Raw genomic sequence first — 22,971 nt, forward strand, 5'->3', positions numbered from 1 at the left:
TCACAGAACGTAGGCTAAAGAAATTCTTTTGATATTTCTGAACAGGAGGAAGAACTCATTTGTTTATGTAATTCTTCAACTAGGTGCGAACACTGAATGCTACTGACAGTAATAACAAGAGTTAATGTTTATATAGCATTTTCTTTGTGCCAGGTAGTGTTCAGCTTGCTTTGCATTTATTACCTCATTCTGTCCACAGTAAGTCCACGAGGTGGTATTACTATTATCCCTGTTTAACAGATGAGATTGAGGGGAGCCCATGGCCACACAGTAAGTCAAGGAGCTCTTAGTGCTCTATCTCTGAAGAGAACCTCCTGTTTCTTCTCTGAGGAGACATCGTGTGGTGCAGTGGGAAGGGAATGAGACTAGGAATCTGGATTTTAATCTCAGCTCCACCAATTTGGACAGGACATTTCCCCTGACCTGAGGAGAAGACTTAGAAGATTCCTCCTACTCTAGAACTTCTGGTTCTATGAATAACAGTAAAGTTAGAGTTATCTCCGGGTTTTGAAACAGCACTGAATAAGGAGTCTGCAGCACTGCAGGCAGACAGCTGGGAGGCTTCACCATCATGTGGGCCCTCAGAAAGAAAAGGCAAAACGAACCCCCCCAGGTGCTGGCCTTCAAACCATCAAGAGGCAGATCCTTACGAGGAAGCTCTGACCTGTTGTCATGACATATTTATTTATAAAAGATAAAACATCCAAAGAGAGAAAAGAGAAAATCATTCACAAACGAGACGAACTATAGGACCAAATATTTATGACCTATATAGAAAACTAAGGAATACAGAGAGCGTTATGTGGTTTTTATTGGCATTTACTTTGAAAAGCACGTGGATTGCCCGTGACCAAGGTGGTAACCATTTAAATTTCGGCTTATTATCAGTTCTGAGAGTTAAATTCTGGTTTTGTTTGTTCTGCTGAGAAAACAACAAGTTTTCTCAGGAACCTTTTAATTTCTCTGATTTTTGAGAAAACTTGACCCTACTGAACGTTGAATGAAAATTTCAAATCAATATGGAGATTCACACAGCCACTATTATTTTACAGATGAAAAACTGAGGGCTCAAGTATCTTGTCTAGGGTCACAGGTAAATGATGACAGAAGCAGTGAGAAAATCCTGGGCTATTTCCCAGCATGGTAGAGTAGGGTTTCAGACCACGATTCCCCTGAAAATTAGCTGGAGGTGGCCACTTATAGTGAAATTCCCTCCTGTTAGTGCTTATTGGGTTCCCCTGGAGACCGTGACCGTGTTCCTTCAAGCATCCTCAGCCCTTCACAAGGGGAAGCCTCCTTCCCGCGGGAGCCCGAGCTTTCTGCTTGCCAGTGTCTAGATCTTCCTGGTGGCACAACATATGAACGTCTCAAGGCAGCACGCCAGTGCTCAATGATTTTGGAAATTTAAGGGGACCAAGTGTTAGTATACTGTACACTGGAGTACGATGCCCGATTTCTTAGGAAGCCAATAATTCACTAGAAGCAGGCCTCCTCCAACTCAGACCCACGGATGGTTTGAACTCAGGGTTACTCAGCCCACAGGGACTGGCTGAGCGGCTGGAAGGTCCGACGGCTGACTGTCCTCTTGTTTAATAGCACCATGTGGGATTTCCTGTCACTGGGGGTGTGGCAGAGCAGAGCATCCAAAGTGTAAGTGGTGACCTGGCCATTTATGTGCAGTTTCCCATACAGCTCATCAAATGTGGCCAGAAGAGCGGGCACATCCTTCACTTTTTCCCTCACTTTGACCAGCTGAAAAAAAAGCAACAAGAGTAGATTGTTATATCTCTGCAAGATTTCTTCCTTGTTCTTTTTATCCTCCAAGAAGCAGAGATATAAATGCAAAAAAAAAAAAGAAAAAAGAGTGTGCACCTAAAGTGGTAAAAACCAGGGTGCTGGGGCACACAGGTATAACTAACCATAAGGGATTCCATAAGCTATAAACAACATTCAGGATTAGTACTTAAAAATCACCCCTGGGGGCTTCCCTGGTGGCACAGTGGTTGAGAGTTCGCCTGCCGATGCAGGGGACGTAGGTTCGTGCCCTGATCCGGGAAAATCCCACGTGCCGTGGAGCGGCTGGGCCCGTGAGCCATGGCCGCTGAGCCTGCGCGTCCGGAGCCTGTGCTCTGCAACGGGAGAGGCCACAACAGTGAGAGGCCCGCGTACCGCAAAAAAAAAATCACCCCTGGTATTTTATAAAAGGGGGGTTCAAGTGGCCCATACTATACGATGAAACATACCAGGGAAAGGAGGTCAAACAGCATGGAATCAAGTGTGTCCAATTTAACGATCAGAGCAGGAGGCAGGGTCAAATGATGTAGGGCTTTCTAGCTCATGGTAAGTTTTCTGGAATTTATTCTAAAAGCCATCAGAAGGTTCAAACTGGGACATGATCTGATTTCGATTTAAAAAGCTGTGTGGAGAACTGGAGGGTACAAGAATGTGGAGACTAATCTAGGGGCCCCCATCATAGGCCAGATGAGAGCAGGTGATGGTTTAGACTGGGAAAGGTATAGAAAAGAAGGAGAAGTAGATATATATGAAGTATATTTTGGAGATTAAACTGAAAGGATTTATTGTTGAAGGGGAGAGGAAAAGGGAGGCATCAAAGACATCTTCGCAATTTGGGCTTTAGTAACCTGGAGATGGGGGGGTGTCATTAACTGAGATGGGGAAGATGGCAGGATGAGATTTGGAGAGGGAAAATCAAGAGTTCTGTTTTGGACAAGATTGAGATGTCTGTGAAACATCTAGGCAGACATGTCCAGAGATTATTGGCTACACAATTATGAGGCATGGGGGCGAGGTCTAGACCAGAGGTATAAATATTAGCATCACAAGTGTATGAATGGTATTTAATTCTACAAAAATGAGTGAGCTCAAAATTAGAATGTGAATGTGAGTCTATCACATATACACAGGTTGTGTAATATAACACAAACCTGCACACCTTCTTTTCAAACAAGGGCTCCCCACTGAACCTTCAGGTAAAGTTTAAACACTTCTAACATTCTTAAAAAGAATAGCTTGTTTAGTCCTCATGTTCAGGGTGAGATGCAGCAGCATATGGCTTTCAAAAGAAGCAAAGCAGGTGAGCCAAGCTGGAGGTAACCTTGCTCTCACTGCAGATACTACCTCAGTTCTTTTTTTTCTTTTTTCTTTCTTTCTTTTTTTAACTACCTCAGTTCTCTTAAATCACTACAAAAATAAATATTAAATGGTATCACTAGGACCATCCTACAATTGAAGCAGAAAACAGTTGGTACGACATTGTTTGTTAATTAAGTTTTAAAAAAGAAGTCAATAAGGAAACAGTTCACGTTGGAGTGGTTTCTGTCACGGTGCTGCAGAAAAGTCCGCAGTTCTTTTCACCATTCCTCTAGGGGCACAACAGCACCTTCTCACCACACATTAAACATGTCCAGTAACTGGTGGCATAAACACTAAATAGAGCATCTGTAAAATGCAGAGTTTTACAACATAAGACTCCACATTGCAATCTCACAAAGATATTCAGAACTAGCTCAAAAGCTGCTGGGGTTTTAGGGATCAGTTCACTTCTCAACAAGCAGTTCCCTGGGTAGCCTCACAGCAACCAGGGGATACACTGAACTAGAGGGTGAGCTTTCTAAGTAAATCAGCCTTATAGGCTTTGGGGGGCGGAGAATCAGATAAAAACAATGAGTATTTTTCAGTGTGAAGTTTGGATGCTTTAGTCGCATAATTCAGGCAACATATTGACGGGCCAGGTCCAAGGAAGGATTAACATCAGTGCTAGTGAGAAAGCAGAAGTTGTGTCAGTGCTGCGCACACATGCACATGATCGTGTGCTTTCAAACCAGTTTACATTTCTAGTTCCCCTACTTTTCTGAACACACTCCCAAAAGGTTCAGGTCGGTCATAACCTACACAGAGCTAACACCTCAAATAGAAAGAAGCTTTAAATTTAATCATAACCAGTTAGTTTCCCGACAAGCTCCCTTTACACAGCCTTCAGGTAGGAGTGAGGAATGGGACTGGGCTGGGAAGGCCACAGTGCGGCAGAGGCGGGGAGCTGCCACCTGCCCTCTGCTGCCAACCTGCCATCTCAGGTGCTAGCCGGAACCCAGCTGGGACCGTGCTACCAAAGGTCAGGGAAGAGGGAGAAAAGCTGGGGGAGGACCGACAACCAGGCCCCTTGGTTAGTCAAAATGACTATACCAGTATCACTACTAACAATATGATCACTGCCAATAATTTATGATTTCCTCACAGTCTTTTTTCCCTGTAGGTTATATATGACTAGCGATGTACAAATTACTAAATTTCGAATGACTTACAATAATTCCTCTTTGTGTGCTTAAGCCATCAGTATGGCACAAGGTTCATTTGTTTCATTTTACCTTCAAGTTTTAGAAATTGCTTCTTTCTCTTCATTTTTATTTAACTTTATTTTTTAATTTTGCAAAGCATTTATATGGTTCCATTAGTTGGTCTATTCAGGAGCTAAAACCACAGTTCTAATTAGAAAAGCTTTAATGTGGTTTCATATCTGGCAGGTCTAGCACCTCTTCTTTCACAGAGTTTTCCCAGCTATTCTTGCTAGTTTGTTCTTTCTACTAAACCTTAACTACAGAAAAAAACCTAATGGTATTTTTATTGAAATGTTACATTATCACATTAACTTGGGCAGAACTGACTTTATGAGGTTGAGTCTTCCTAGCTAAACACCCAGTAGGTCTTTCTTTTTAACATCTTTATTGCAGTATAATCGCTTTACAATGGTGTGTTAGTTTCTGCATCATAACAAAGTGAATCGGCTATACATATACATATATCCCCATATCTCCTCTCTCTTGCGCCTCCCTCCCACCCTCCCTATCCCACCCCTCTAGGCCAGTCTGTCTTTTTACTTGTTTAGGTAGGGGAGATTTTCTTTTTGTTAAGATGAGAGATACTATAGCCTACTGTTTGCCTATGGGGATGATCCACAGGGAAGGTGAGCAATAGTGATGATGTTCAAAAGAAGGTGATGCAACTTTTGGGCTGATGCCCTGGGCTGGCTGGGGGTGGGGATGGGCTCTTAGGCTCTAGAGAGGTGCCTACAGTCACCACGGCTTCAGGAGGGAAGGCTGAGCAGAGAGAGAGGGGCAAGGAGGCTGTTGGTGCGGCAGCGGTCCTCCTCTAATTGCTTCTGTTTCCTCTGTGAAACAGGAAGCAAGGTCATCAACTGAGAGGAGTGGGGAGAAGGAATTGGATGCTTAAGGAGAAAGGAAAAAGGAAAAGAAGAGGGCCGACACCCATGAAGACAGTGTGGGGAAAAGAACCATGTAAAAGGAACAAGTTTTCCTAGAATTTCAGAGGAAATTCTCTTGTGTTAGAGGAACAAAGTCTGCACCCACACATAGAAATCTAGCCACAGGAACCACAGAGAGGTTGCCGGATTGGACAGTCTCTTTTAAGAGGTGGCCTACAGGATTAAGCTATCAAGTGGACAGTTTCAAGGGTGTTCTTGCACCTTTACAGGATTTCTGTGGAAGCCGCCTACTCACCACTTCTTCTGAGAACACAGGTTTTTTCACAAATCTTGACAGATTCCCCTCTGTAGCATCCTTTAGTGTGTCTGTTAGGCTTTTCAACATGTTCGACTGGATGTGGATCATAAGCTGAAGAAAAAGAAGAAACAAGAAAAACAAGATTGAGCTAGTGATCAACACTGAGACGTGTACCCCGTGAGATAAGCCTGCATTTATAGGCATCGACCCTGCTTTCATGCCATTTCCGAATTCATTTGCTTGCTCGAGTTCAAAGGTGCTTTGAATGAATGGCCACCAACCAAAACTTGTTTTCCAATAGCTAATCAAAACACCACCACTTCAAAGCTTGCTAAAAGGCAGAAATGGAGAGAACATGGATTTTGGAGTCTGACATACTTGGGTCAGAGTCTTGGCACTGGCAATTACAGCCAAGTGACTCTGGCCAGGTATTTAATCTCTTTCAGTATCTTTATTTGTGAAATGAGGAAAATACCTTTACATCTCACATTTTGAATTACTGTGAACATTAAATGAAATATCAGCACGCAGGAGGTCCTCAACAAACATTACTATTAGATTCTTCCCTATTTCCTCTAGATTCAGAGGATATGACAATCAGACAAGCTCATAAGACTGGCTCTGGGTCAAAAGATACCTTTATCTTTTAATTTTTTTGGTTAGGAAATTGCAGGCATACAGATTCTTCAAGTATAAAGTGGAAGCCGGTTAAAGTCTTAATGAGGCACTCCTATGTATACTATAGCTATCAAAACTGGGTGCTTGTACTTGGCTTTCAAAATGATACCACTAACTACCTTCCATCAGATACAATTAACATAAGGGAAAAAAAGAACACATTTCCCCCGCACCCCAATTACCAATGTTCACTAGTCTAACTTGAAAAATACAGCAAAGTTTAAAGAAAATGAGAATAACTCAGAATTCACCAACTAATGTTAACCATTGTTTCCAATCTCATGTATTATCTTCCAAATATATGAATCCCCCCCACCCCCCAATTTGATTCTGCTTTTTGGTCAATTATTATAAAGTGAACATTTTCTCATAGCATCAAGAAGTTTTAGGAAAAAATAAAACCTCATTTTTAATGATGAATGCATAGCAATCCATCATATAAATCAAATAAAGCAATACCATACTTTATTCTATCAATAAATGTCATACATTTTAAAAAATTGTTACTTTCTTAGACTTGATTCCCAGAAGTGAAATTACAAAATCGAAGGGTGTAAACATTTTTAAGCCTCTTGATCTTTAGGAAAGATAGTTTTTCTGGGAGAGATATTCCTTTCTTACACCAAAGCAACTAAGTTCTCTTAATAGTCCATTTTATAACATTGTATGTTCGTTGAGCAGGTGATCGGGATGAGGGGTTTATCTTTGCTCCTGAAGAACAGAATGAAATGGCCCCAAGTAGCCTAACTCCAAAAGCCCTGATCTAAGTTGAGTTCTAGAGCACAGGCAAAACCCTTTGTAGGGGGAGAACATTCCGTGGGTCTCTCACAGTCAGGCAGAAGCACTGACTGTCTTTAGTCCCGACTGTATTTTCAAGGATGTTTGTGCCGCCAGCAGCCTGGGAAGACAGACAGTGTCTCATCCAAAGCAGAGGGCAGGTATGCTTACTGTCCAATTTAAGAGATTTGGGTTCCCCAAGTTCACAGCTCCTCTCTTAAAATATAATCCCCTGTGTGTGCAAGAAGCATATAGCCCTCTTCATGTCGCTCTGTGGGAACTGGGCTCAAGAAACTGCTGCAAAAATGCTAATCCGCTGGCTACTGCTATTGCTGTGAGTAATAAACTGTCCTTCTTCTCTCGGTGTCTTGTGTTCTCCACCAGCATCCACAAAACTGTGGCAGGTTAACTCGTTAGCTCGGAAGTGGGGTAAAATCTCCAAGTCTTAATAGTTCTTAACAGTTTTGTTAGTAAAAACCAATCCCAGTTTGGTCGGCAGTGGTCTGTCCTGTCAAGGGCAAGGAGAAGTCTACCTTGTTGATGCCACATCTGCAGCGCCTGGCACCGCGTAGACCCTCAACAATGAGAAATGAGAAAGGGAGTGTAGGTCGCCTAGCAATTTACAGGGATAAACCTGGACCTCATGCTAGAAACTATTAATGATGTGCTTCTGAAAGATTTCAACTTTTCTTCCTAATTTTTCCCAGTTTCTCTCCTGCCTCCAGCAACTAACCCTGATTCAGTGGGGATTTCAAGAGTAAGGTTCAATACCTGGAACCATACTGCTGAAGGGCAACATAGATGAGGCAGTTACTGATGAAAGGCAAAGAAAAAATTTAAAGCTAGGAGCTCGTCTCAAACTGAAGTCTCAGGGTACAATTAAGAAAGCTAAATCAGGGTACAGTGCATTGCTTCAATCTTACAGATTTCAAACAAAAGGCTAGGAAAATTGAATTAGCAAGGAGCAGGGGGACTTTTTGTTTAAAAAAAAACTAGTCAAAGAACACATACTTCCCACCCTTCTGATTTTCTGAGACCTCAAGAAATGTGTCACTGGACACCTTTTACCAAAAAAGGGAACAGAAGCCCTGAACATGCAGACATCTCTGCATTTCTTTTCTTTCCAAGTTTGCCATATTTGAAGTAGAATAGCACAGTGTGGTAGAGACTGCTAATTTTCTAACCAATATCCACATTTCCCTTCTTTGTTTTGATAACAGAGCTCCTAACTTTAACTGATGCTGTCATGTACGGAACTCAGAAACTGTATTTCTCAGGTCTGTCTGCAGCTAGATGTGGTCATGGGATTAAGCTCTCGCCATTAACGTGTAAGTAACAAGTTGTTGGGGGAGACGTTTGGGAAAGCATTCTTAAAAGGGACCAACTTCTTTGTCCTCCTGCATTCTCCTACTTCTTGCTGGAATAGATGTAATGGATAGAAATCACGTGCTTAGGATAGTGGTATGGAAATACAAGAGGCCAGGTCCCTGATGACATCACGGAATGTCATACCAGACCTAGACCGACCACCTCTGGTTTTCTACTTGGAAGAAAAAGAAATCCTCTAATTTGTATAGACTCTTGTATTTTTAGAGTCTGCATTGCTTCCAGCCAAATGCAATTCTTAAACATATAGGTGAGATGCTGCCACAAAGGGATTTATGAGAAATAATAAGTCCTGTCTCCTTTCCTACCGGTGTGGCCTAGGACTGCCCAGCATGAGCTAGAACTTTAGGGTGGCCTTAGTGAGTAGGAGAAACAAACATTAAAACATTTACCTGTGTTAACAAATAAATGATAAAAAAGCAGTGAAACTCACCACTTGTCAATTCCCCTGTAAGGTAATTCAATTCCAGAATGGGTCTAGATTTCTAGAGAAATGATTAGAATTCAATGAGATCATGTGCTCAACCAGTTCGGTGTGGAGCGAGCATGAGCTGGGAAATGGGGAGCCAGGCCCTCTGGGTCGTATCAGCAGCAGGAGCAATTTCAGTGAAAAGAAAATTAAGTTGAGGGGAAAAATTAGGTAAGTTTATATTCCAACTGGCAGCAAGAAAAGATTTTAGTGTAAGGCATTAATTTTTAAAGTAGATCTGAAAAAAACTTCATTTATTTCTGCTGATACTGACTGAAGAGACTCTATTCAGCCTATTTGTTAGGTTTCCATTTCTGAATAATTAACAAATTGCCCTTAAGGATTCTAAGCAGATGACTCAGCCTTGGAGAAGCTAGGGCCCGGAATTAAATTATTTTTTAAAAACCTGCTCTAATAACAGAGACCCAGAATCTGAAAGATTATTAAACCTGAGAATGGCAACCAGCTCTTTTCCACCATTCCCAAGGAAGGAAGAAGAAACAGGCTTGTATTGAAATAGGAGAAATTTAGATTGGAAATTTGCAAGAATTGCCTGAGTGAAAATTTTTAAACAATCTTTAAGTTTCTGGACAATGGATAATTCTGCGACCCAGTTCATGGAGGGAATGGTTCATATTCAAGATCAACTCAAGGATCCTTACAGAGCGCTTGCCAGAAACATGCCCATTCATTCGACCACATTGATCGGCCGTCTCCCCGCCCCCCAACCCAGCTCTCCCAGGAGGAGCTGTTCCTGCTGCCACGACTGAATAGCCGAGGAATCTAAATTCAAGGACATGGAGTATGTGCGCTAACAGCAGGTTCGTTTTTTGACATCCTGTGTTCCTTTCACCATTCCGGAGAAGCAGTTAGCTCCAGTCCTAGATAAAAGACGCACAACGCTAATCTCTGTAGGTCTGGAGTGGTGGGGAAACCCTAGGCTTTGTATGTAGTCAAACAGAGTTGATTGTGTTAAAACTTCGACTCTGCTATTTAATTAGCTGTGAGAACCTGGGTAGTTTACTTACCCTTTGAATCTTCATTTTCCACATGTATAATATGGAGAAATACTGTTCTGACAGTGTTGTATAAAATAAACCGACAAATGTAAGTATCTAGCGTGGCACCTTAGCTAAAATAAACCGAAACCCTGCCGATCTCACTCTCTTCGGTTTCTTATCAACCCTTATTGATCCCCCCATGCCCATTTCAACTCTCGGAAAAGCGACTAATGACCCACATAAAACTTCTCTCACACAGTCTCCTGTGTTTCTTTCCCCGCTGATGCTATGAACCACCTGGAACCCTAGCAATTCTACTGCTATCCAATCATGAAATGAGTGCATCTGCAGGCCACTCTCTCAGAAGCAGATAAATATATTAATACTTGGAGATGCTGAGCCGTCCACATCCAGTAGGAAGCTGAGAAGAAGAAAAAATAACATGCATCTGCTGGAAGACCAGGATTCCTAGCCTGTTTGGCTTACTGACTCACATGACCTGGACTTCTGGACTCTGGACCTTTGCCACCTTGGCCTCTATCAGCTGAGAGCTTTTCAGGCTGACCTGCAGTTTCTGTTCAGGTGCCCAGTCTTGGGCCAGGGGCTGCCTGCAGGAGGCCATGGCACGTAGGGCTATCAGCTCTCTTGGGTTTCGATCCACTGGTGTGATTCCTCCCCTGTCTTTTTCTGTTGCTTCCTCTGCCTCACCATTAATGCTGTAAAAACTCATTTCTGGGACCTCTTACCTCCCTTTTTTGTGGCATTCATCAGTTTATAGCAGATCCATTACCAGGTTTTACAGATAAGTTCTTAACTGACAGCTTTGACACTCATCCCCACTCCAGGCTCCTGCCCTTTGCCAACTACAACATCTCTTTTTGCGTATTTTTCTTATATTTAGTCTCTTCCCCTCCAAACCCACCTCTTTCCCTTTTTTCCTTCCAGGTTCTCTACTATCACTGTCTCCATCTTTCTGGTTCCCTAGGCTCATCTTTCCCTCCTGTGTAGGCATTTTGAAAAGTAAATATGAGGTCAAATATAAAGTATTCTTATCTCAGACTTCTTGGTGGAACTTGTTGCCCAGAATTTACCATAAAGGCTTATCTAGTCCTTCTCTTGAAAGTCATCTGGGCACTGGTCTGGGGGTGACATTTGAGGATAATTATGGGCAGAACTGAAAACCACGGGAGCTTGCAGTTATGCGCAATTCCTGTTCACGGGTTCTAGGATTTGTTAGAAATAAATAATCCTCTTATTTAACATATTTCATTTTAAACAAATACTACTGGTATTAGCAAGCATCACTGAACACTGATTACATGCCAGGCACCAACTGTTTTGTGTTAACTAACTACTTTATATGCATTATTCTTTCAATTCTCCTAATGAAAGAATGGTACTATTACTACTGCTACTTCAGATAGAAGGAAAATGGGTGGTAGAGGTTAAGTAACTTTGCCTAAGGACTCAAAACTAGGAAGAGAACCAGCAAACTAACTGGCAAACTAGAACCCTCAGCAAAACGAATCTCCCAACAGAGAACGCCCTTTCACCTCCATGCCTCCAGTCCCACAGCCCTGTCCTCCTTCAGAACACTGCTCAACAATATTCTTCTCCCCAGTTCTCCTCCGTTAGCTCCTGCTGGCCAGCCCTTTGCTCCCCAGCCTGGAATACCGCACTGGCTATGACCCGCTATCCCAGTTCATGTCATGCTGGTGTTTACTCATTCCGGTTCATCTTGACCCCTTGATGTTTCAGGAGACTGTAAGTTCCTGGACGCTAGGGGCTTTCTTTTCAACTCCCCACAACACACGTACTCAGCATACAAGCAGGGCCTAGCTGAGTGGGGGCTGTGATGTCGTTAATGACAGGAGAGTCTCTTAGTCTTTTCATTGCCCCAAGGAGGCGCAGACGACTCACTGCTCACTGAAAAGGTGGCAACAAAGAAAGAATGAAAATGGCTCGCATTTATTGAGCGCTTACCAGGTTAGATGCCCCCTTATGCCGTAGGTGTACTGACTCCGTGAGTCAGGTACCATGGATAGGATGTAATCAGCATGCAGGCTCTTCCTAAGTCTCAGTGGAGAGACTGCAGAGTCCATCTCCCTTCTCTCTAAATTGACAGCCTTTCTGTAGTCATGTGTTACACCTGCAGCATTTAGCCACCTCTTACATCTGAGCATATCTGCGTTTCCCACCTATTTATACACTCCTGGAAGAACGTATTGACTCCTCTCATAGGGCTCCATTATAACTTTCACACAGTGATCAATAAATGAACATAATGGATGACCTTGGGAGATCAAAAGTCATTTGTTGTACACAGACAAAAAAATCTAGACTTCGTTTTATTACACTTCAAGCCTTACTTTAAACCATAAAGAAGTCACTTACATTTAAATTAGTGCAGATTATGCTTTCTGGCTTCATGATTTGAGAAAAAATGGATATAGCTTTTGCCAGCTGGTTCTAGAAGGAAGAAAAACAAGTCATATCCCCAAGGCATATAAACATTACTCTGCTATCATAAAGATCATTTAAGATGTCAGGATAGTCCTATTCATGGTGCCCTAGGGTTTTGAAGTACACAAAGAAAAAAAGTTTTTTGGTAATCAAAAATGGACATTCTATAAAGTGTTTCCTACAGTGGCATATTACTGAATGTTTTAACAACCTGCCTGAGTTCCACGTTCTAAGATGGGGGCATAAAGTTGGCATTTCCCCTTCTCTCACTGGAATGAGCTTTCAAAAAAAAACAAGGTTGAGAAATAGAAATGCACACCCATCTTTGACATAATTAGAACATAGCAGAAACCTCAAACCACAGAAGAAATCTGCATTGCCAAAAACACTGGAGATGGAGCATACGCGAGTTCCAGACAAAGCAGTAAGAGGAGGACATTGCTGCATATCTCAGAAGGAGTGCACAAAGTAGTTCTCAAAGGTGAGGGCACAGCCTGAAGTACTAAATTCCTGTTTACAATGATGATAATAGAGTTTAGAACTAGTAATGAGGTCTTTGGATCCTTTTGGTGGCAGAGGTGCGGCTAATCAAGAATTTACACAGATCAGCCATACTTGCAGGAAACAACATGTCACTTATAGCAGCATCAGAGAAGAGACTTTTCATTGAAAATCACCTACGTGCCTACTCCCATCGGCCAGGAAGAAATAGAGCCAATGCATATTTGTAGACAAAACTCAGATATAAAGAAAATTCCTGCTAGCCTAGAACGTGGCAACACGGCGCTATTCTCTTCTGACATGAATCTTCTGCAAGTGGCTGGTCTAAGCATCTTTCAATGATGAATAACCAAAAAAGAACCAGCATGTAAACTATATAAAGACATTATGAGGAAAAAAGAAAAAAAGGATTACAGCAAGGAAAAAAAAAAAAAAAAAAAAAAGAAAAAAAAAAGCGGATGAAGAACAACCAAAAAAAGAAAAATGTTTCCATGGATATAAGGGACAGAAAAGAGAAAAAAAAACAAGATCAAGTCACTCAGAAGTGGAAAAAAAAAAAAAAAATTCAGGCAGGCCTCAGATTTCACCATAGCAACATTCCATACTAGAAGACAGAAAAACAATGCCAAAGAAAACCTCAAGTAAAGCAAATATCACCTCACAATTTTATATCTGGCCAAACTAGTTCAGGTTTTTAGGAAAAAAAAAAGGGCAAATAATTTTAAATACCAAGAACTCAAGGAGTACTGTTCCCCTGAGGAATTTACTAGAACACACTTTGGAGAGCCTTAAATTAAAACCATTCCCTGAGCACGTTACTTGGTAAACGAATCATTTGAAATTTCCACTTCTATTATTTGAGAAATGTCTCTGAGTACAGCCTCCCTCATTGATTTTCCATAGGATCCTGGCCAGCCCCGTGTAAACAGCAGTGCATGTTAGGCCCTCAACTGTAAATGAAAACATTCTTTGGAGGCAGAGGTATAGATGTAGGTTGCCATGGCACCAAAGGCATTGGTCTCTTTATGGGGACTTTTTCTTTATGACAGAGTCAGAGGAAAAAAGATAAAATAAAAGCAAGAACAAATGAAAGTAGTAAAGTCTTGCCTACTCCTAATTCACTTATGTGCACCCCAAAGCCTTACCTGGTTCAGAGCTAATGCCACTGCAAAACAGGATGCTCTCCTGCAGAGGATTTCTCCCTTGATGAGGGCTTCTTCCCTTAACGTGGTACAGATTGTAAAAGATTCAGGGCTATTCTGGGGGAAGACAGGATTGCTCAATAAATAAATGTCACAAACCTTTAGGTTAATAAGATGATTAATGGTGCCCAGTGTTTCAGATTTCCTTTTGGAAGAATTTCCTGGAGCCTATCTCAAGCCGCTTAAAAGATTAAGTTCCATATAGAGACTATTTGCAAATAGACTCAGTTATCTATATATTAGCAGCTCAAATCTTAAATGAACTTTATTTTTAGCTCTTTGTCGGTTTTCTGACCTGGGGCAGCTTTACCCACAAACATACAGGTCTCTTTTCATCCAGGCAGTCTGGTTTCAAGACATAGGTACCATAACATACACGTGTGAAGAGTCAGTGTGCTACTACCGTATTAAATGATGAGTAAAGCTTAGCAACACCACAGAACTTTTCCTTAGGGGGTTTCCAATCTGAAAATATCCGTGTTAAGTCAAATGTTTGAAAACATGAAAACATACCTGAATGGAAATCATGAAAGAATCCCATAAAACCAGATACCTTAAAACAAAAACCAACAAAAAAACCACACACACCAGGAAGATGAGTGATATACAAAGTAGGAGACAGCAGCGGTAAGACAGAATTCTCTTCCTTTATCTATGTTGTAGGTGGGTTAGGTTTACGAGAGCAGCATTAGTTCTGTATCTGTCTGTCATGGCATGATTCGTTACTCAAATCCTAAAGGAAAATCTGAATTTAATGAGAGGGGATGGTTCCCAGAATTGGCTTGCAATTTGTAACAGCTGACCAGTTCAATTTTTCAACTCCAGTCTCCACTGAGTGAAACAAATTATTCTTGAACACAATATAGGGCAGCGGTCCCCACCCTTTTTGGCACCAGGGACAGGTTTCGTGGAATACAGCTGTTCCACGGAGCTGGGGTTGGGGGTGGGGATGGGTCAGGCGGTAATGCAAGCAATGGGGAGCGGCAGGTGAAGCTTTGCTTGTTTGCCCACCGCTCACCTCCTGCTGTGCGGCCCGGTTCCTAACAGGCTGCGGACTGCCACAAGTCCGCAGCCTGGGGGTTGGGGACCCCTGATATAGGGGAGAAGAGTCCTCTGGCCCTTTGTAAGTAGTAGAGTTAAATTCTCTCCACTTCAGTATACGCTCAGGGAGACATCTCTAAGAAGGCCAGGAAACTGTGTATCACAGTGCTGAAGAACCAGTGCTCAAGTGTGTGTCATGTTGGCTTCTGTTCACAGAATCATAAAGTGGCAGGATTGGAAAGGATCATCTAGTAATCCAGCAGTCAGCAAACTACGACCCTGGGGCCAAAGCCAGCCTATGGCTAAAAATGGTTCTTAGATTTTTAAAGATTTGTAAAAACAAAGAAGATGTGCCTAGGACCGTAAGTGGCCCCCAAAGCCTAAAATATTAACTATCTGGCCTTTTATAGAGAAAGCTTGCTGGCTTCTGAATCCAAATGCTTCATTTCACAAATGAGGTAAGTGACCGCTTCAAAGCCAGTTCATGTTAAAGTTGAGACTAGACTCCACATTTCTCAATTTCCAAGTTGGTTTCTTCCCCCTGTAACCCAACTGCCCCTCTTGTTTTGGAAAATTGGTATCGCTATGCTTTTCAGGGAAATTTTTCAATAGCCACGTTCTACCTTACTTAGTGTTCCTTCATTTTCAGTATAAAAAGGTTTTGTTAAGTTTCCAGTGTTAAAACGGCATGAATGTGTACAGTAATGCATGGAATCTTGGTCACTGTACTATTTCAGTTACCATTTATGCATTCAATAAGTAATAAAGAAACAGTCTATGTGCAAGAAACAATCCTGATAGAGTAATAAGACAGGGATTTATAAGTCATGCTCTCTATTCTCAAAGAACTCATTTTAATGTCACATACGTTTATTAAAGATCGCTTGTGAACCAGGCACTGGTAGGTGCTGGCAAATAAAGATGCCTCAAGGAGTTTACCCTCTAGTGGGGAGGATGGAATGTGCATCCACTTAGTAGATCAGGCAGTGTTATAAGTGCCATGTCTGTGAACACAAATAGATCACAATCAAGGGATACTGAAGGACAGAACACTTCCAACTTAGGTGATCACAGAAGAATTCACAAATGAGGACAAAGTAGCCCTTGAGTTCACCAGTGAAGGATGCTAAGACTTCCATGGGAGAGGGCCACAGAGAAGACTGGTCTGGTGAGGTCCAGCAAGAGAAAGAGGCCTCTGAAGCGAAGTGTGAACCCAGCATGCTGTTTCTTGTTCTCATTATCTACACAAATGCCAGGAAAGATGGAAAGATGATAAAATTGCTTTTCCCATGATAAAACTGTCTGACATGGCTAACTTGGGTTTTCTAAAAATGAACATATTTAAAATGGAAATATCTGCACCAGATGGAAAACAGACTTCAGGGGAACTGAACTTTATTTGTAGAGAAAAAAAATAATAAATCCTCTCTCAAACATTACCCAAAATGCTCTAAAAGTTTAGGGAAGACAGTCTTACCAGTTTGTAGCAAACTGCAAAAGCAAGGATGTAAGTATCTTTGTTGAACTTCACATCTTGGTTTTTCATCTCAATCAGTACTTCCAATGCACCTGTCAAAAGCCAGGAGTGGGCCGGCAGTGTTAAATGCATTCAAGTGAGTTCAGAGTCCTCTACTATTGATTCCCAGAGTTCAATCTGTTTAGCTCCATCTACTGAAAAGTACACTTCAGCACAATAAAAACTTTTGAAGTCATTTATCAATTAACTAAATTTCAAAATAAATTATCAGGTCATACAGGAAGAACTAGTATTTTAAAACCTATTATAACTGCAGCATAAGTAAAATCTGGGGTGTTTAAGTCATGATGTGATGCAATAATGTTTTCACACTTAAAGAATGGGGTCTCCATAATTCAGCCACTCATCAGGAATATAAAGATCATTTTTACATAGTCCATTGTTTTTCAGCAAACATAAATTGTGATACTTACTTTTATATTTACCTTTGATAAACAACATATCCATCAAAATATTGAATGATGTGGAGTCTGAGAAGAAACCTCGTAAATGCTAATGAAGAAAAACAATATAGTTTGGTTAAAAGGTAAAACTATTAAGGGAGTACTTATACTGCATCTTCTCTGTCTAGGACTGTCTACATATTTTATTCATTTAGCAAAAAAATTTAAATGGTGCCCACTCTTTTGGGGTCATGCCTTTAGCAACGGGCACAGTGAACAAGAGGCAAAAGATACGGCAAGAGATCTCTAGGTTTCAGAAATCCAGTGAAGGACGTCTTTATGCAATGGGCTCTGCTAAGCTTAGAAGAAAGAAGCAAGCCGGTTAGCCCTCCTGGGGGTTGTCTTGGAACCTGGGTGCAGAATATTAACACGAAGTGGCAGCTATAAGTATGCTTGAGGGCTAAGGTGGGAGAGGCTCACACAACTATGATCCTCTTTTGGCAAACGAATAATAGTTGATTATTCACTTTTTGAAATAACTCACTACGACAGTGGTTCTCATCATTTTTAATGGGATGATAATGTGACACATGCTATTCAAATACACCATTAAATGTCTTGTGCAAGTCTGTTATTTTTTTTGAGACCCTATTAGGCAGACCCTATTCTAGGTGTTAAGAATAAAGAAATGATGAACAAGACAATGGCCCTGCCCTAAACTCTAGTAGGACTTATAATCTAGGGGAGCTTAAATTCTAGCAGAGGAGACAATGAACGAGTGAATAAAACAAGCGGAAAAAATAAAAATATAATTTCAAGTATCAATCAGGGCTATGAAGAACAATGAAACAGGATAAAAGGAACTGAGAAGATGATGGAAGGCGGTCAGGGAAGGCTCTCTGAGAAGAGGAGACCTCAATGAAGTGATGCAGGTGTAGAGCACTGAGGCCACGGGCCTGGCTGTCTGAGAGAAAACCAGAAGGTCCAGAGTGGAGTAAGCGAGAGGGAGAGTGGCAGGACATGAAGTACCACAACGGGACCTTGAGGGCATGGTCAGGGGTCTGAGTTCTATGCGAAGTGGGATGGGAAGCCACCAGAGCAGCCCCGTCCATAGGGAGAGATTGCAAGCCTCAAGTGTGAGCCACGTATGTGACTCTAAATTTTCAAGTAGTTTCATTTAAAAAAGTAAAAAGATGTGAAATCAATTTTAATAATATGTTACTTAACCCACGAAATCCAAAATTTCAACATGTAATCAATATAAAACATTATTAATAAGATACTTTACATTCTCCTTTTTATGCCAGGTATTTAAAATCCATCATGTATTTTACACTACAGCCCATGTAAATCTGAACTAGCCGCAGTCCAAGGCCTCCAAGGGTACATGGGGGTAGTGGCTACCATACTGGCAGCACTTCAGGGTTCTGGGCAGGGGACACGACAAGGTAAGGTGGAAGCAGGATTAGGCTTTATGGTACTTGACTCTAATTCAGTTTATTCTACAACTCCAGGAAACATATACATACATGAATGCTTCATGCTCAGGTAGGTTAAGAAAAACCAAAAAACGAAAACCTTTACCCTCATTTTCTTTCTTTTTGTTTCTTTTTATCATTATACTCATGGCTATGATTTATTACAATGAAACGTTTGTTTTCTTTTAATTACAACATTAACATATGCTTATTACAAAATAGTCAAACAATACAAAAGTATATACAGTAAAAAGTGAGGATTTCCTCTAATTCTACCCCCTGAAGATAAGCAGTAGTTTAGTGTATATCCTTCTAGATTTTTAAAACATATATGCTATAATGTAAATATGTATGTATATTTCTTCTTTTAGGAAAAAATAGGCTCAAACTAATCCATACTGTTCTGAAACCACCTTTTCTCTGCTTACTAATATATTATGGTCATCTTTCTAATACCCAGGGTCCTTAAAAGAGGGGCAAGGTGAGAGTTAACAGTTCCTCCATGGATACAACACTTTATATGAAAAAAAGTAAGAGGCAAAAGGACAACTTAGTTACGGAGATTCTTAAAAATATTAAAATGTCCCAGGGGGCCAGCCCTGGCCCCCAAACTTAATAAATGTTTCTGACCATGGATGAATTTATAATGTCTCTGAGTCCCCGTTTCCTCATCTGTAAAATGGAAATAATAATAGTACCTACCTCGCCAGGGCTATTGTGGGCAACAAATGAAATGAAACATGTATAATGCTTAAGCATGATGCTGCGAACTTGGTAAATATTCAATGAATAATTACAAAACTAATTATTGTTACTTTTGCTTTTAGGAAAATAAAATCAGAATATGTGAAAAGCAGAGATTCTGAAAACAGAAAAGCACTTTACAACATAGCCTTCAACCAGAAGTAAAAATACGAAAACTGGAGAGAGGCACAGGTGAAGAATAGGAAAGGCAGTCTTAAAATGGCAGCCTGCCTCAAACTAGCCCCCACTAAAAGCTCCTCAAAAGAGAAGATGCCAGTCCCAGGTGGACACACATCCAAGGTAGGTAGATACCTTGTAATCTGTACTTACACCTCTTCCACACCTCTGTGTAAAGAGGCCTACGCCTCTTCGTAGGCAGTGACTCCAAGGAAACCTTAAAAATCCAGGGAAGAGCTCATTCCCTCAACCCAGCAGCCTTTCTCTGAAAATCGAACCCAGGAATAATGTGTTTAGAAAGCTGCCCTTCCTAACATCACCGAAAACACCCCATCCTCAGCGCAAGGAAGTCACCATGGCAGGGAAGGCAATTGGGAGACAGTAACCTGGTCTTTGATGAGCTCCACTGCAGATTCCTCGAGATCCAACTCGTAGCACAACCTCATGAAAAGTGGTCCAAACTTGTACTCCCCCAAAGTGATATTCCTGTTCTCTGCATGGTACCTGGTGAGCAAAATAATTCAATGAGCCAAACAGTGGGACCTGAGGAAAGCCAGACCGTGGCATGCACTCTACTAGGTGCTGGGGACACAGCAAAGAATGAGGTCCTCTCATAGTCTGGAGGGGAAAGTGCAGAATTAAAGATGACCAGAAGAACCCTGGCAAGCAGAAGTATACTAGGCATTTAAATAAACAAACAAGGTCATTAGAGGCCCACATACTCTGAAATAAAAGAAAGTAAAAACGCAGATTGTAATCATCTCAATTTACCAACAACCTGCTAGGACTGAATATGAGCATATGTCAGGGAATAGCAGGGGTCTTGTATCTGTAAGTCCGGCAGAATTGACTGTCTCCTTCCATGCTCTTGGAGAAGAGCAAGGAAAGGAGCGGGGTGATGCTGTGTCCCCCTCAAGTCTGGCTTTATCCCCATATGGGATGGCAAACGACCAATAGGTGCATTTTACAATTAAACCAATTTCTCTGTTTTTCTTGGCTAAGGGAAAAGTATATGTGAACTACAATCACCTAGCCGAACAAATTAAATGCAGCTTTGAAATTTTAGTTTTAGAAAAAGGCTAGTTTCAAAGACAGCGATGTTTTATATGTATGTGGCTTGGGATTTCTACAAGCAGCCAGTCTGCCAGTTAGAACTGCAGAACTGAAAATTGCGCCCATAAATTTCCTTTCAATAACCAACTCCTCCTGCTTTAGACGCCAAGAAGACAATCTGGTGACAAAACAAGTGCCTCATGATTGCATGTAAATCAGATTTTAGGAAGCTCTGATTTTAAAGAACAGAATATTCTTTTACCTTCTGCTAAAAATCAGTGAGGAAAGTCATAATAGCATATGGATCGTCTATTTTAAACATATGTACTGCCAAAAAGAATGAGTGTACTTTTAAAGATACATTTCATAATCCAGTTATAAAAGTTACAAAAAATATTCATTGCTTCATTTATAACAGTTATGAATTTACTTATTATATCAAAATATCAAGTTGTATACCTTAAAGATACACAATTTTTATTTGTTAATTATACCTCAATAAAGCTGGAGGAAAGAAGAAATAATTAAGTTATTAAAAGGCAAATATAGTGTCGTGATTAAGGATTTTTAGACTCTGATTCCAAAATGACAGTTCAAATCCCAGCTGTTTTACTTACTAACTGTGTAACCATGAGCAAATTAATTAATGACTCTGTACCTCAGTTTCCTCATCTGTAAAATGGAGATAAGAAAAGAACTCAACTCAGAGAGTTTTTGTGAGGATCAAATGACATGATATGCCTGGCACATAGTAAGCCTTAGACATATGCTCCCTCTTATACAATGTAAGGCAAGTTGAGGAGAACATCTTTAAAAATCAAAGTATTTCAGGGCTTCCCTGGTGGCGCAGTGGTTGAGAGTCCGCCTGCCGATGCAGGGGACACGGGTTCATGCCCCGGTCCGGGAAGATCCCACATGCCATGGAGCGGCTGGGCCCGTGCGCCATGGCTGCTGAGCCTGCGCGTCCGGAGCCTGTGCTCCGCAATGGGAGAGGCCACAACAGTGAGAGGCCCACGTACCGCAAAAAAAAAAAAAAATCAAAGTATTTCAGTAAATAATCTCAAGAGAAATGTGTGCCAGATTAAAAACAAAAATGAAAATTTTCCTAACTTAAATGACACACTAATAAAAGTGCTAGAAAGTCACAGAGATAGTTAATATCACCTCTTCTTGACAAGAAACATTCAAGTTAGAGGATCTAAAACCCTTCTATAAACCAAACAACAGCGTGTGGTCCAGACTATGAGGAGATTCAGTTGTTCCCCATTTTTGGCTCAATAAAGAGCTTATGTTCTGGCTCGTTGCTCTTTTTCCCCAACAGGGGGTCGCCTGTCTCAGGAAGAGAGAGAATAGGTTGGTTAGGCCGAGGATCGACCACCCCCCGCAGCTTGTCCAGCTGTCCACAAGTAGAGGGAAAGGACAGCAACCAGGCAGAAAGTATTAGCATCAATAAACGGATTATGAGTCATACTTTGAATGTTTATGACAAAAATAAGAGTGGAAGGAGCATTTAGAATGTTACCCTGTTTTGTTACTCTTGTAAACATCTGATAGCTTTGGGTAGTAAAAAGAAAACTGAGAGTAAAACGAGCCAGAGGGTCTCAAATGATTCAACTGTATGAAACTGAAATAGCAGGTTTAGGTCTGCAGATATAGTGTGACTGTGAATTAGCATAATCCCTTTTGGAAAATAACCTGGCAGTCTGTATTGACAAGCTTTAAAAGGTGCATGCCCTCCGATCCCCAAAAGGAAATAAAGAATAAATTTTATGCATAGAGTTTGCTCATCATGGCATTATTTATCCTGGTGAAAAATTAGAAATAATTTAGATGTTCAACAATAGGGGCACAGTTAATTAAAATACCTAACCTATAATCAAACAGTGTATAGCCATTAAAATATGATTCCTAGAGTATTAACAGGCAAAAACATTTATGCTAGAATGCTAATTAGAAAACAAGAAAATATCATTTTATATACACAGTAATAAATACAACTATGTAAAATAAACCCTACCTAAACCTCAAAATCTTTGCATGAAAAAAAATCAGTGAGAAAATGTATCAAAATATTAACAGTGGTTTCTTGGATGTGGTAGACAGGCCCCAAAGTTGGCCGCCATCATTCCTCCCTGTATGTGTATGCAGCTCCGTCCTTCCAGAGGTGGAATCCTTTCCCCTCCCCGTGGATCGGGGCTGGCCGCTAACTTGCCCTGACCAAGAGAATGGGACGGGAGTGAAGACGTGCCAATCCTCGGCAGCTCCACAAGGCCTGCAGCTTCCACGTGTGCTGTGCGCTAGTGCAGCTCAGGCTGGACTCGTGAGCAGTGAGAGTCTACCAGCGGGGGGAGGGGCTGCATGCAGGGGCACTGAGGCTTCAGAAACGCAAGCGAAGCCTTCTCGGACCTCCCGGCTCAGCCTACCAAGCTGACTGCAGGTGTGCAGGTGACTTCAGCTGATAACAATAAGAACTGCCCAGCTGAGACCTGCCTCAGTTCCTGACCAACAGAGTTATGAGAAATAATAATCAGTCGTCATTTTAAG

General features: G+C 41.3%; 1 protein-coding gene across 3 annotated transcripts in view; it reads right to left on the reverse strand.

Moving 5' to 3' along the window:
• Window positions 1-793: 793 nt before the first annotated feature.
• PTCD2 (pentatricopeptide repeat domain 2) overlaps window positions 794-22,971 on the reverse strand; it is a 28,517-nt gene continuing 6,339 nt past the window's right edge. Inside the window, exons 4-10 of one of the 3 annotated variants that reach the window (XM_027100882.1) lie at window positions 19,761-19,878; window positions 17,006-17,084; window positions 16,533-16,624; window positions 13,958-14,071; window positions 12,243-12,317; window positions 5,535-5,648; window positions 794-1,752 (exon numbers count right to left, since the gene is read on the reverse strand). In XM_027100882.1, the coding sequence (XP_026956683.1) occupies window positions 1,528-1,752; window positions 5,535-5,648; window positions 12,243-12,317; window positions 13,958-14,071; window positions 16,533-16,624; window positions 17,006-17,084; window positions 19,761-19,878 (817 nt within the window). In that variant the 3' untranslated portion in view covers window positions 794-1,527. The remainder of the gene's footprint in view (window positions 1,753-5,534; window positions 5,649-12,242; window positions 12,318-13,957; window positions 14,072-16,532; window positions 16,625-17,005; window positions 17,085-19,760; window positions 19,879-22,971) is intronic. The other 2 variants (XM_027100883.1, XM_027100884.1) reach the window with 2 other exon arrangements.

Source organism: Aethalodelphis obliquidens, unplaced genomic scaffold (genome assembly GCF_003676395.1).
Source record: "Aethalodelphis obliquidens isolate GAN/ISIS:26980383/991018 unplaced genomic scaffold, ASM367639v1 scaffold4, whole genome shotgun sequence".
In the NCBI taxonomy this organism is placed as follows: Eukaryota; Metazoa; Chordata; class Mammalia; order Artiodactyla; family Delphinidae; genus Aethalodelphis; species Aethalodelphis obliquidens.